The 14,468-nt window shown below is 46.1% G+C and overlaps 1 protein-coding gene across 3 annotated transcripts in view; it reads left to right on the plus strand.

The window, feature by feature from the left end:
* zdhhc14 (zinc finger DHHC-type palmitoyltransferase 14) overlaps positions 1-14,468 on the plus strand; it is a 128,922-nt gene that overhangs the window by 77,477 nt on the left and 36,977 nt on the right. For all 3 annotated transcript variants that reach the window (XM_033025064.1, XM_033025065.1, XM_033025063.1), the window contains 2 exons: positions 8,109-8,246; positions 14,335-14,383. In XM_033025064.1, coding sequence (XP_032880955.1) covers positions 8,109-8,246; positions 14,335-14,383 — 187 coding nt within the window. The remainder of the gene's footprint in view (positions 1-8,108; positions 8,247-14,334; positions 14,384-14,468) is intronic.

The raw sequence follows: 14,468 nt of genomic DNA on the forward strand, positions 1-14,468 counted from the left end.
CTACGCAGTCACGGGGATAACGTACAAACTCCAAACAGACAGCACCCATAGTCGGGATTGAACCTGAGTCTCCGGTGCTGCAAGCACTGTAAGGCAGCATCTCTACCGCTGCGCCACCGTGCTGCCCTTGGTCCACTGCAGTTCACCTACCTCCACAAAAGGTCCACAGCTGATGCTATCTCCCTGGCCCTACACTCATCCCTGGAACACGTGGATAAGGAGGACACCTACATCAGACTCATTTTCATAGAGGTTGAGAATGTAACCTGGTGCCAAGACAACAACCTCTCCTTCAATGAAAGCAAGACAAAGGAGATTGTGATTAACATCAGGAATCCGAAGCGGAACACACACCCTGGTATATGTTGATGGCGCCGAAGCAGAGATGTTCGAAAGCTTCAAGTTCCACCAGTAATGTGTCTTGGATCAGCCACAACGATCATCATCGTTGAAAGCATCAACGGGCACAGTGCCTTACAATGCTATGTATGACAGTGATCACAACTTCTACGGAAGTGTGAATGGCCGTTGGCTCGCTAGGAGCTCATCCGCCCTTTGACAGGTCTTGTTTTTGGTCCTGCTGGGGGTCCACAGCCCTCTCCTCACCTGGCAAACCAGGTGGGGGAGACGGTTTAATCGATGACTACCCGACCATGGAGCAGGTAGCACGTGATTACATGGTACCCCTGGCGGGGGGAACTCCCCCCAGACCTGACCTGGCCAAGAAAGCACACCAACACCTCAACTTCCTTTGAAGGCTTAGGAAATTCGGCATGTCCCCAACAACCCTCATCGACTTCTACAGATGTGCTGTCGAAAGCATTTTATCAGGATGCATCACAGCATGGTTTGGGAATAGCTTCATCCAAGACAAGCGGAGAGTTGTGAACGTAGCCCAGACCATCACACAAACCAACCTCCTTTCCATTGGCTCCATCTACACTTCATGCTGCCTCGGCAAGGCCACCAGCATAATCAAGGATCAGCAGTCCTTCCAGAGGTTCACATGCACTTCCTCTAACCTCATCTACTACATTTGGTGCTCCCGATGTGGCTTCCTTTATCAATTGCAGTACATAACCATGTTAACTCCCCTTCCCATTCCCATACTAACCTTTCTGTCCAGGACCTCCTCCATTGCCAGAGTGAGGCCACACGCAAACTGGAGGCGCAGCACCTCAGATTCTGTTTGGGTAGCTTATAACTCAATGGTGGGAATATTGACCAAATTCAAACCATCCCTCCCCTCCTGTTCCTCCCCCCTGACTTTTCCCCTCTCTCTGCTCTGTTGGATGCCCCACTTGGATGCGCACCTTTTCCTCCTTCTCCCCGCCCCATTTCACATATTCCTTCCTCCAGCTTCACATTTCATGCCTCTTCTCCACTTGTCTACATATGCAAAACATTTTTGCTTTTGTTCAGTTTTAAAATAGGAGGTATAGGCTGTGGGCCGAGCATCAAAAATGTGTCTAGAAATCAGTTTTCGTGACCCAAGTCACCAAACTACGGGGGGGGGGGGGGGGGGGGCTGCGGCATCACACTCACACTAACCACCCCTCAAACAGACAGGTGGGGGGAGGGGGGGAGAGGGAGACGGGGGGGGGGAGAGGGGAGGGTGAGAAGAGGGAAGGAGGAGGAAACGGGAGAGATTTGGGAGGGAAAGGAGAGCGGGGTAGGGGGTGAGAGAGGGGAATGGGGAGAGAGGTGTGTGGCAGGGGGGAGGGAGGGGGAGAGGGGTGGGGGAGAGAGGGGAAAGAGTGGGGAGGGAGAGTGGGAGAGAAGTGGAAGAGTGGGGAGGGAGGGGTAGGGGGAGTGATGGAAGAGGGACAGGGGGGAAGGGGTGGGGGGAGGGGGAGAGTGAGGGGTGGGGAGGGAGAGCGGTTGAAGAGGGACAGAGGGGTAGGGGGAAGGGGCGGGGGAAGAGAGAGAAGGGGGTGGGGTAGAGAGGGGTGGGGGAGAGGGGTGGGGTGGGAGGAGGAGGGGGAGAAGGGTGAGGCGAGGGAACTGGAGAGGGGGAGAGAGGGGAGGGGAGAGGTATGGGGGTAGGGGAGAGAGGAGGAAGAGTGTGGAGGGAGGGGGAAGAGTGGGGAGGGGGAAGGGGGTGGGAGAGAGGGAAGGGGGGTGGGGGAAGAAAGGGATGGGAGGGGGAGGAGAGGGAGAAGAGAGAGGGGTGGGGGAGCGGGAAGGAGAGGGTGGGGGAGCGGGAGGAGAGAGGGGAGGGGGAGAGAGGTGTGGGGGAGGGGCGGAGGGCGATGGGGTGGGGGAGGGAGGGGGAGAGGGGTGGGGGGGGAGAGGGGAAAGAGTGGGTAGGCAGAGTGGGAGGAGGAGGGGGGGAGAGAAGTGGAACAGTGGGGAGGGAGGAGTAGGGGGAGTGGTGGAAGAGGGACAGAGGGGTAGGGGGAAGGGGGCGGGGGAGAGAGGGAAGGGGGTGGGGTAGAGAGTGAAGGGGGGTGGGGGAGAGAGGGATGGGTGGGAGAGGGAGAGGGGTAAGGAGAGGGAAACATAGAAACATAGAAAATAGGTGCAGGAGTAGGCCATTCGGCCCTTCGAGCCTGCACCGCCATTCAATATGATCATGGCTGACCATCCAACTCGGTATCCTGTACCTGCCTTCTCTCCATACCCCCTGATCCTTTTAGCCACAAGGGCCACATGTAACTCCCTCTTAAATATAGCCAATGAACTGGCCTCAACTACCTTCTGTGGCAGAGAATTCCAGAGATTCACCACTCTCTGTGTAAAAAATGTTTTTCTCATCTCGGTCCTAAATGATTTCCCCCTTATCCTTAAACTGTGACCCCTTGTTCTGGATTTCCCCAACATCGGGAACAATCTTCCTGCATCTAGCCTGTCCAACCCATTAAGAATTTTGTAAGTTTCTATAAGATCCCCCCTCAATCCTCTAAATTCTAGTGAGTACAAGCCGAGTCTATCCAGTCTTTCTTCATATGAAAGTCCTGACATCCCAGGAATCAGTCTGGTTAACCTTCTCTGTACTCCCTCTATGGCAAGAATGTCTTTGGCAAGGGAGATGGAGAGGGGGGAGGAGAGAGGGGTGGCAAAGGGGAAGAGAAAGGGGAGGGGGAGAGAGGAGTGGTGGGGGGTGGGGAGGAGGGAGATGGGGTAGGGGAGAGAGGGGGAAGAGTGTGGAGGGAGGGGGAAGAGTGGGGAGGGAGAAGGGGGGTGGGGGAGAGGAATGGGGTCTGAGGAGGAGGGGGGAGATGGAGAGGGGGAGGAGAGGGATGGGGAAGGGAGGAGAGAGGGATGGGGGAGGGGGAGAGTAGTGTGGGGGATGGGTGGAGAGGAATGGAGGAGGGAGAGGAGGAGGGAGATGGGGGAGGGGGAATATTGTGGAGGGAGGGGGAGAGGGGAAATAGTGGAGAGTGGGAGGGGTAGGGACAGTCCATCTGTTCCCCATGAGGTGGGAGGAGAAGGGAGAGGGAGAGGGGGAGGAGAGAGGGTGGGGGAGGGGGGAGAGGGGAGGGAGGCGAGGAGGGAGATCGGGTAGGGGGGAAAGTGTGGATGGAGGTGGAAGAGTGGGGAGGGGGGAGGGGGTGGGGGAGAGAGGGAAGGGTGTGGGGGAAGGAAGGGGGTTGGGGGGAGGGGTTGGGGGAGAGAGGGAAGGTGGTAGGGGAGGGAAGGGGGTGGGGGAGAGAGTGATGGGGGTGGGAGGAGAGGGAGATGGAGAAGGGGAGAGGGATGGGGAGGGGGAGAGGGATGGGGAGGGGGAGAGAGGGATGGGGGAGGGGGAGAGAGGTGTGGGGGAGGGGAGGGAGGGGGAAGAGTGTGGAGGGAGGGGGAGAGAGTGGAAGAGGGAGGGGTAGGGATAGTCCATCTGTTCCCAATTCCCTATCACCCCCAATCCTCTTTCTCTATTCCCACACACGTGATGACGCACTTCGACACAGGCTGCGGGGGTGGGGGGGAGGGGCTGGGGCTGCTGCAAAGGCATATGTAAATGGATCCATTCCGATTGGACTTCTGTGAGCATTGGGCATTGTGACATCACACGATGGAACGTTCACCAACATTCTATGGGTGAGAAGCAGTTTTTTTTTTTAATTTTGGGGGGATGGGGGGGGAAGAAGGATTTTATTAAAAATGTGTACATAAACACGACGAAATATAATCAGGAGTGGATACTTGGAATGAAAAGTGAAATCTCTACCGAAATGGAAAAAATCTGGGCGTTTCTGCGTCTGACGTTGGCGTGGCAACGAATCAAAGGCTGGCAACCACAAGTCAGGCAGAAAGCCGGCAGTCACAGACTTTTATATTATAGATAGAAGATATAATTGAGAAGGAAGTCATAACTCGTCATTGCCGAAAGTTGCACATTAATTAATTAAACTAATTAGAAAATGAGATCTGGAAAGTAAGCGCCATCTAATGGCCAATGCCCATATTATACGGTGGGCAGCCTATTTCCGTGTTGCAGTCCATTTAAACTATATATCATTATACCTAGATATATTCCAGATAGTAATATAGGTATAATAATATAATACATTATTATACCTATATCTATTCCAGATAGTAATATAGGTATAATAATATAATATATTATTTAAAAAACATGATATAAATAACACTTGGAACATTGTGTGCAGTTCTGGTCACTGCACTATAAGAAATATATGACTGCATTGGAGAGCATGCAGAGTAAAGAAGATTCATTTGTGGACATTAGACACAAAGTTCTGGAGTAACTCATCGGGTCAGGCATATAATATATTATTATACCTATATATATTCGAGATAGATATATTCCTCCGTTTTCCTGGAAACGGCCGCTACGGACGGCACTATGTACACCCCACCCCCCCCCCCCGCCCGCGGAGAAGATCCGCGGCTCCGCGTTCGCAAATCGGCCGCTTTTTAATTGAGACCGCGGCTTCACTATGTTAAATACATAGGCCCCGCGATCGGAGCACCTTTTCCTGGTAAGTTATCGTAGGCAGCTCCGAGATTAGATGATTAAGACTTATTACTCTACAACAAGCTGGCATTAGTGAAAATGTTTAATTTATCTTGTTATTGATACATATAGTTTTGGCCCTCAACTTCATGAGTGAGTGAGTGAGTAAGTGAGTGTACAGCCTCCAAATCTCATTTTTTCACATTATAAAGGGTACAATTAAATTAATTAAAGTCCATACAGATTAATTTTCATAAATTCAGAATTTCTATCTTACCTTTCAGTTTGAGTTGATTCACAAAGTTTCACAACTTTGTGCTCACCAGGGACTTTGCTTTCAAGACTTTCTTCCACTTCTATCCACTTAGCTGCACATTTTTCAGACTTCTTAATGCTTTTCTCACTAAATTCAATTACCCTGCTGCAAGTTTCCACGACAAAGAACCTTCATCGGAATCTCCAGTAAAACAGACATCAGTGAAGCCCTCTCAGCTATGATGTGTGCTAGTTCTTCTTGGTTCTTGGTTTCTTGGTCCTCCAAAATATTCCAAATGGAATTTAAACTGGAGGTGATGAAGGGAGGGCTTAAGCCAGAAAGGGTTATTGGGAAGAAAGAGCTGCTTTAAATTTAGTTGCATCTGGTTGGGTAACTATAGTTGGGTAGAGATTATTCCATGCCTGAAGCAAAGCGCGTGATTGGCCAAATGGGAGACAATTCAATGTTAAACGTGCTTTGATTGGACTAAAAATTCTCGAATTGTACCGTTTTTTTCTCAAATTGAATAAATATGTGCAAGTCTTTTTCATGACGAGTTTCAGGGGTGATTTATATATATTGTTTACACAATATGTGAAAATTTCATGTAGTTCTGTGACTTGGGTCACGAAACACTGGAATAAAGCTCCTCGGCCCACAGCCTAGTACATTTACATTCATGTATTTCCTAGTTATGGTTTCTGGTGCTTAAACTATGCCACCAGCACATTTCTAGATGATTTCATTAACATGAATATCAGGGTCATTGAAAATGTAAGGGAAATGTTTACATTGTTTCATTTCACTGTTAGGAAATACATTTAAGATTACCACAAGAATAAAGGAAGAGGTTAAAAGAATGTTCATTATCTAATGCCATACAATCTTATCGGTTTTATTATTGTCATGTATGTCGATGTACAATGAGAAGATTTGTTTTGCATGCTATCCAGGTAAATCATCCATACATGATTGCATCAAAAACCATGCAGAATATAATGTTACATCTTCAGAGAAAGTACAAATAAAAACACGAGTGCAAGGACTGCGTAGAGGTAGAGTGGGTAATACATCCTTAGCTTACAAGAGGTCCATTCAAGAGTCTGATAACAGCAGGGAAGAAGCTTCCTTGAATCTAATGGTGCATGCTTGCAAGCTTTTGTATTCTCTGACTGATAGGAGAGGGGAAAAAAGGGAATGTGAAAAGAGGTGTGAGTGGTCTCTGATTATGTTGGCTGCTTTCTGGAGGCAGAATGAACTGTGAATGGAGTCAATGGGAGGCTGTTTTGCAAGATGTACTTGCCAAAGCAAACTGTGGTGCATCCTGATGGAGATTGTAAGTCATTTGAGACCAACCACGGGAGAACAAAGAGGAAGAAGATTGAACTTTTTTGCCTTCCATCACAGTGAGGAATGTGGAATCCACTGTGATGGATGTTTATGTTAACTTTTATGTGGTTGTGTTTCTTGTTGCTCTTCGCTTAGTATGACTGTATGGTAACTCAAACTTCACTGTACCTTAAGTGGCACATGTGACAATAAACTTACCTAGTAACTTTGATGTGTCAAATTTCCTTAGTCTTCTGAGGAAGTAGAGGGTGTTTGAATCCTTTCTTGGCCAATATTGTTGGACTAGGACACATTGATGGTGATATTTACACCTAGGAACACTTGACCATCTCCACTTCAGCTCCATTGATGCGGTTCTTAACCTTTTTTAGCTCATGGCCCCCTTGGGATCTTTTAATTTTTCTGTGGCCCCCCCTGACATTATTAGCGGGAAAAAAGTACTTCAATATTATAATACCTTCCATAAAAATATCAGTATCTATTAATTGCACATATATTCTCTTTTATTCTATTCCACAAACATCAAAAATAAATCAACTACATAGATTTGAATTTATTAGAACTGAAATTTAGGAGGCAACAGGGTGGTTGCTCTGTGGTCCCCTTCATTGAACCTGTGGCCCCCTAAATCCCAAAATCTTTCTGTGGCCCCCCTGAAATTTGCCATGGCCCCTCTGGAGCCATATGGCCCCAGGTTGGGAATCACTGATGTAGACTACAGTGTGTTCTTTACTCTGCATTTTGAAGTCGATGACTAATTTCTTTGCCTTGCTGACTAAGGTACAAGTGGAATCTATATCTGCTCCCTCTGCACACAGGCCAAAACTGTTTCTCACATCACTTTCAGATGCTCCATGAAGCCTGCACAGGAAATTAGTTGCCCTTGTGCAAATCTTGATATTCAAAGACTTAATCTGTCCACAATTGCCAAAACTCTGGTATATCCCCCCCCCCCCCCCCCCCAAATGTTTCCTTTAGCCTCCAGCCTTCAACTATCAGGGGAACGGCACTGTGGATCATCCTTCTCAGATTTGGAACCTCCACTGCAGATCCAACGTCACCCCAACTTCAGAAACCAAGCTATAGTTGGCAGATAATGCATGTTCCACTTGTACTTGAACTCCGTGAAATAAACGTTCTCACCAACATGTCCTTGACTTTAATTTATCATTAAAGTCTTCCCTGTTGAGTTGAATTGGGTACTTAAAACCTAATCTTACATTTAGTGCCTTTTGGCATTTATATTGCGTGTGTTTTGATCTTAAAGCAGGTTTATTTGAGAAAAATTGAGATTTCTACTTGCAAGTCTATTTTTCTTGTCATTCATTTTAATATTGCAAAGCACATGAAGCTAATAAGTGAAGCTGATACATCTGATCCATTAGATTAATTATGTCTGTTTCTGTTGCTAAAATAGTATGTACAATATAATGCATTATATTTGGATGAGGAGCCGATGTGGGATTCAACATATTTTCCTAATGTTGGTACGGAATAAATTGGGTTAAAATATCCTCTCACGCAAACTTCAGTTTGTAACCTGATGCTTAAATTTGTCTTCCAATATTGTTCTTCCTCCTGTAGAACGATTTGATCACCATTGCCCTTGGGTGGGCAACTGCGTGGGAAAAAGGAACTACAGATTTTTTTACATGTTTATTTTGTCGCTGTCACTTTTGACGGTATTCATCTTCGCTTTCGTCATCACTCATGTCATTCTCCGTAAGTATTGCATTCATTTAGTCTATTGCACAGTGGCTTCACTAACTCAATTTCCATGGTTTAACATGAAGCAAATATGAGTTTCTGATTGGGTGAAAATGGGTTTGTCAGAGCTTGAATCGCTAAATACTAAGTAGAATTTTTCTAATGGAACAATTTTCAATCCAATCCACAAAATGCTTAGTGTGTAGGGAAGAAATGCAGATATTGGTTCAAACCGAAGATAAACATAAAATGCTGGAGTAACTCAGCGGGTCAGACAGCATCTCTGGAGAAGAGGAATAGGTGACGTTTCAGGTCGAGTCCCTTCTTCAGACTGGATGAAACATAGGCAAAAAAGTAACGATGATAAAGGAAACGGGTCATTGTTAGGTACGGGCTAGGTGAAAACGAGTTACAGACAATGAAACTCATCAGGACGACAGTGAAACTAGTACAATGACTCGGGTGGGGGAGGGACGGAGAGAGAGGGGATGCATGGGTTACTTGAGGTTAGAAAAATCAATATTCATAACACTGTGTTGTAAGCTTCCCAAGCAAAATATTTTGACCCAAAACATCACCTATTCTTTTTCTCCAGAGTTGCTGTCTGCCCCGCTGTGTTACTCCAGCTTTTTGTCTATCCACAAAATACCCTTGGGAAATGGGCACATTTTGACACAAATTAAGAACGTTGAGTGTTTTTATTTGAATAAAAATATGTTTAGCTCTTTGTCACAGGATCTATCAACTGAATATGGGAAACTGCATACTTTGTGAATTTTGTTTGTAAGTGATTTTGCTCATCAGGGAAAAGGTATAAGGTATCGGGTATCCCATATTCATCGGAGGCTGTTTTTGTTTCCCATGTCAACCCATCCTGTGGCGTTCTGAGTGAGGTCGGCTGATTGCTGGCAAATACATGTGGAAACTATAGAGACTGGATTAACTGTCTAAAATCAATTTATCAAGGAGACAGCAGGTTTACAGAAGCAATTATTGCACATTGATAATTAACAGAAAATTATTTTTTTGTTTCCATAAAGTCCTGTGGTATTTTAATTTAAAATAGTTTAAAAGGTAGTGTTTAAAATAACCAGTCCAAATTACTGCTTGAATTACCTGGAAATTAATGGCACTGTTTTATCACCAGAAGTTTCATTGTGTAGGAAGAAACTGATTTAATATTACTGATTTATTTTATGTTTAATATGTTATTTCAAATCCAGTTTTGCAATTTGATTTTATGAACTTTTGAGTCCAATAAATCCTTAAGGTTAGAGGTGAACCCTGAACTGTGGCAACTGAAAGCTTAGACAACTTGTTCTATATGTGTCTCATTTTATCGTGGCCCTTTTCGGGAAGATCAGAACATAGAACAGTAGAGCTTCCGTAGTCAAGATCAAACTTGGGTCTCTGGCGCTGTAAAGGCTGCTGCGCCACTGTGCTGCCCTAGAAAAAATATTCAGAGTGAATCCCCTATCTATGCCACTCACAATTTTATACACTTTATCATGTCCCCCCTCAGCCACTGACACCACAGAGGAAGCAATCCAAGTTTGTTCAACTCTCTTGTTTTTTCAGACCTTATCAGAGGATCAATCTTGTGTCACACTGAACTCTTCCCATTTATTTTATTACATTGATTACAGAATACAGGTACACAACCTTTTATCCGAAAGCCTTGGGACCAGACACTTCTCGGATTTCGGAATTTTTCGGATTTCGGAATGGAAGATTTTTAGCGTAGATTTTAACTTTTTTTAGATAAAACATTACAGGGGACCGGGTGACTCAGTGGTAGAGTGCTCGGCTCGTGGTCGCGAGTTTGCGCCTCGATCCCGGCAGCTACTCGGTGAGGGAGGTAGCGCGGGCGGCTGCCTCCTCCCCGGAGACCGGAGCACTCGTAGCCCTCAGGCCGCGCCGGTTGTGGCTCCGACCCCGGCGAACTAAATCCCAGGCTCCGCGGCGCTCCAAATCCAGCGCTGCCTGTGGCCAGACGCCCGCAGCCCCAGCTCCGCGATGTTGGGAGTCGGCAGCGACGCAGCGCTGGGATACCAGCGGGGAGCGGGCATTGCCTTACCGGGTCGCCGTACGGTAAGCTCCGGAGCGCTGTGGCCGCCGACTCCCAACATCGCGGAGCTGGGGCTGCGGGCGTCCGGCCGCGGGCGGCGCTGGATTTGGAGCGCCGCGGAGCCAGGGATCGAGTTCGCCGGGGTCGGAGCTTCAACCGGCGCCGCCCACGGCTGGACGCCCGCAGCCCCAGCTCCACGATGTTGGGAGTCGGCGGCCACAGCGCTCCGAAGCTCACCGCACGGTGACCCAGTAAGGCATCGCCTGCTCCCCGCCTCTCCGACCAGGTAGGGGACTAAGAATTAAAGTTTTCCCCTTCCCCCCCACCCCCCACCCACCACATAAAAGACCTCCAAACTAACTGACTAACATTTAAGCAATGATTTATAAATGTTTAAGTAGCTACAGTAGTACAGTAGTACAGACCTGGGTTGACCGCGGGTCGTTTCGGGTCAAGTTTGGCACCAAAAGCGAGCTTTGGTGTACAGACGACATCCTGGAAAAAATGTCCGGTTTTCGGAGCTTTTCGGTTTCCGGAATTTCGGATAAAAGGTTGTGTACCTGTACTATGTTTACATATTCTGTTGCGCTGCTGCAAGTAAGATGTTCATTGTTCTATCTGACAATTAAACACTCTTGACTAAAAACAAGATAGATTTATACCAGAACATCGAGATATATGCAGCTTTATGAGATAGTTTTGCAATAAGTTATGGTTTGAAAGAAAAACATTTTGTACAGTTGAGTAACGTTTAACCTTTCTGATTACAAGCAGAGTCCAGGTTACGATTGCTCAACTTGTGGTCACCCTGACATATGATCGCGACCACATTATTTTATTTTATTTTAAAATCTGACTTGCACAATCATTTGCCCCTATGAACAATAGAACTTGTTATCTCTCTCCATTTTTAATAATTGTTTATTCTTGTCAGTCTTACTTGCTTTTGATGCCATTCATTACAATATTAAGGTGGTATGTTGTACAATATATTGGTGAGGCCAGACTTGGACTACCATGTTCAGTTTTGGTCACCCTGCTAGGGGAAGGATGTAATTAAGCTGGGAAGAGCACAGAGAAGATTTACGAGGATGTTAGAATCATCGATAGAGTCATGGAGTCTTACAGCATGGAAACAGGCCCTGCGGCCCAACTCACACACTCACCAATATGTCCCATCGATATTAGTCCCATCTGCCTGCATTTAGCCCATATCCCTCTAAATCCTATCCATGTAGCTGTCTCAGTGTAAACTAAACGGTGCAAATTTACCTGCATCAATTACCTCCTCCGGAGCTTGTTCCATATACCTGCCACCATTTGTGTGAAAAGGTTACCCCTCAGGTTCCTAATAAATATTTTCCCCCTCACCTTAAACCTATGTCCTCTGGTTTTCAATTCACCTACTCTGGGCAAGAGACTCTGTGCATCTACCCGATCAATTCCTCTCATGATTTTGTACACCTCTATAAATCGCCCCACATCCTCCTGTGCTCCAGGGTATTGAGTCCTTGCCTGGTCTACGTCTCACTACAGCCCAGGCCCTCGAGTCCTGGCAATATCCTTGTAAATCTTCTCTGCACCCTTTCCAGCTTGAAAACATCTTTCCTCTAACATGGTGCCCAAAACTGAACATAATACTCTAAATGTGGTGTCACCAACATCTTATACACCTGCAACATGAGCTCCCAACTTCTACATTCAAAGCTATGACTGATGAAGAGCAATGTGCCAAAAGCCTTTTTGACCACCCTATCTACCTGTGATGCCACTTTCAATGAACTATGTACCTGTACTCCTAGATCCCTTTGCTGTACAACACTCCCCAGAGCCGTACCGTTCCTTGTACACCACTAGTCACAGGCCTCCAGTCCGAAAAGCAATCTTTCACCATCACTCTCTGCTTCCTTCCATGAAGCCAATTTTCTGTCCATTCAGCTATCTCTCCTTGAATCCCATGGGATCTAACCTCCCAGAGCAGCCTACCATGTACCTTGTATAATGCCTTACTGAAATAATCTTGTCAATCCATGAGGGGCTGAACTATAGGGCAGGCTATTACTTTATTCTTGGGGCACAGGAGGCTGTGGGATGATCTTTTAGAGGTGTATAAAATCATGAAGGGAAGAGGTAGGGTGAATGAATGCACAGTCTTTTACCAAGGGTGGGAGAATCAAAAACAAGAGGGCATAGGCTTAAGGTGAGAGGGACAAGATTTAATACGAACCCGAGGAGCAACCTTTTCACCCAGAGGGTAATAGGTATATGGAGCGAGCTGCCGGAGGAGATAATTGAGGCAGATACTATCACAACATTTAAAAGAGACTTGGACAAGTAAAGGATGAGAATAGTTGAGAGGGATATTGGACAAACGCAGGCAAATGGGACTCGCTTAGATGGGGCATCTTGGTCGACATGGATGATTTGAACCGAAGGGCCTGTTTCTTTGTTGGTGATAAGATTTTAGAGTCCATTATAAGGGATGGGGTTACAGAGTACTTAGAAATTCACGATAAAATAGGCCAGTCAGCATGGCTTTGTGAAGGGGAGGTCTTGCTTGACAAATTTGCTGGAATTGTGTGAAGAAGTAAATAGCAGAACAGACAAAGGAGTATCAGTCGATGTTGTTTACTTAGATTTTCAGGAAGCCTTTGATAAGGTGCCACACGTTTGGCTGCTAAGGAAGATGAGAGCACATGGTATCAAAGCGCAGATACTAGCATGGATAGCAGGTTGGTTGGATGGCAGAAGACAGTGGCAATAAAGGGGGCTTTTTCTGGTTGGCTGCCAGTGACTAGAGGAGTTCCGCAGGGGTCGGTGCTGGGGTCACTACTCTTCATGTTGTATATTAATGATTTGGACGAGGGGATTGAAGGCTTTGTGGCCAAGTTTGCGGACGATACGAAAATAGGTGGAAGGGCAGGTAGTGTAGAGAAAGCAGGGACTCTGCAGAAGGACTTGGACAGGTTGGGAGAGGGCAGAGAAGTGGCAGATGGAATATAGTGTAGCAAAGTCTGGAGTCATGCATTTTGGTAGTAGGAATAAAGGCCTAGATTATTTTCTAAATGTGGTGAGAATCCAGGGACTTGGGAGTGCTGGTGCAGGATTCCCAAAAAGTTAATCTGCAAGTCGAATCGGTAGTCAAGAAAGCAAACTCAATGCTAGCATTTATTTCAAGAGGGCTTGTGTACAAAAACAGTGATGTAATGTTGAGGCTCTATAAGGCGCTGGTCAGGCCGCATTTGGAATATTGTGAGCAATTTTGGGCACTATCTGGGGAAGGATGTGCTGGCTCTGGAGAGGGTCCAGAGGAGGTTTACAAGAATGATCTCAGGAATGAGTAGGTTAACTTATAATGAGTGGTTGTGGGCACTGGGCCTGTACTCGCTGGAGTTTAGAAGAATGAGGGGGGGCCTCATTGAAACATACAGACTACTGAAAGGCTTGGATAGAGTGGATGTGGAGAGGATGTTTCCACTAGTGGGAGAGTCTAGGACTTGAGGTCATAACCTCAGAATTAAAATACGTTCTTTTAGGAAGGAGATGAGGAGAAAATTCTTTAGTCAGAGGGTGATGAATCTGTAGAATTATTTGCCACAGAAGGCTGTAGAGGCCAAGTCTGGATATTTTTAAGGCAGAGATAGATAGATTCTTGATTAGTTCAGGTATCAGACATTATGGGGAGAAGGCAGGAGAATGGGGTTAGGAGGGAGAGATAGAACAGCATGATTGAATGGCGGATTAAATTTGATGGGCCGAATGGCCTAATTCTACTCCTATTCCTTATGAACCATGACTACAATGCTGGGTTACCAAATCGAATGATTTTTGTGTATTTTCTGACTGATGTACAAAATGGATTTAAAGATGTCTGTAAAAACGAAACCGATTTGTTACCTGCGATAGTTTGTAATAGTATTTGATTGCGATCCTTCTGCTTTGGAATAAGTAAGTCATAAACTATTGCATTTAACTGTATTTTTTTAATTGATCCTTGATATTTTCTTAACCTAACATTTGATTCATTTTATATAGGATCTCAGAAGACAGGATTTCTAAATGCACTAAAAGACAGTCCTGTAAGATATCCTTTACTGTTACATTTGGGGAATAAAGTCCAGAACAAGATTCACTATTCTTTCAGCATGGGTAGTGATGCCTAATGCCAG

This window comes from Amblyraja radiata, chromosome 8 (assembly GCF_010909765.2).
Source record: "Amblyraja radiata isolate CabotCenter1 chromosome 8, sAmbRad1.1.pri, whole genome shotgun sequence".
Taxonomy (NCBI): Eukaryota; Metazoa; Chordata; class Chondrichthyes; order Rajiformes; family Rajidae; genus Amblyraja; species Amblyraja radiata.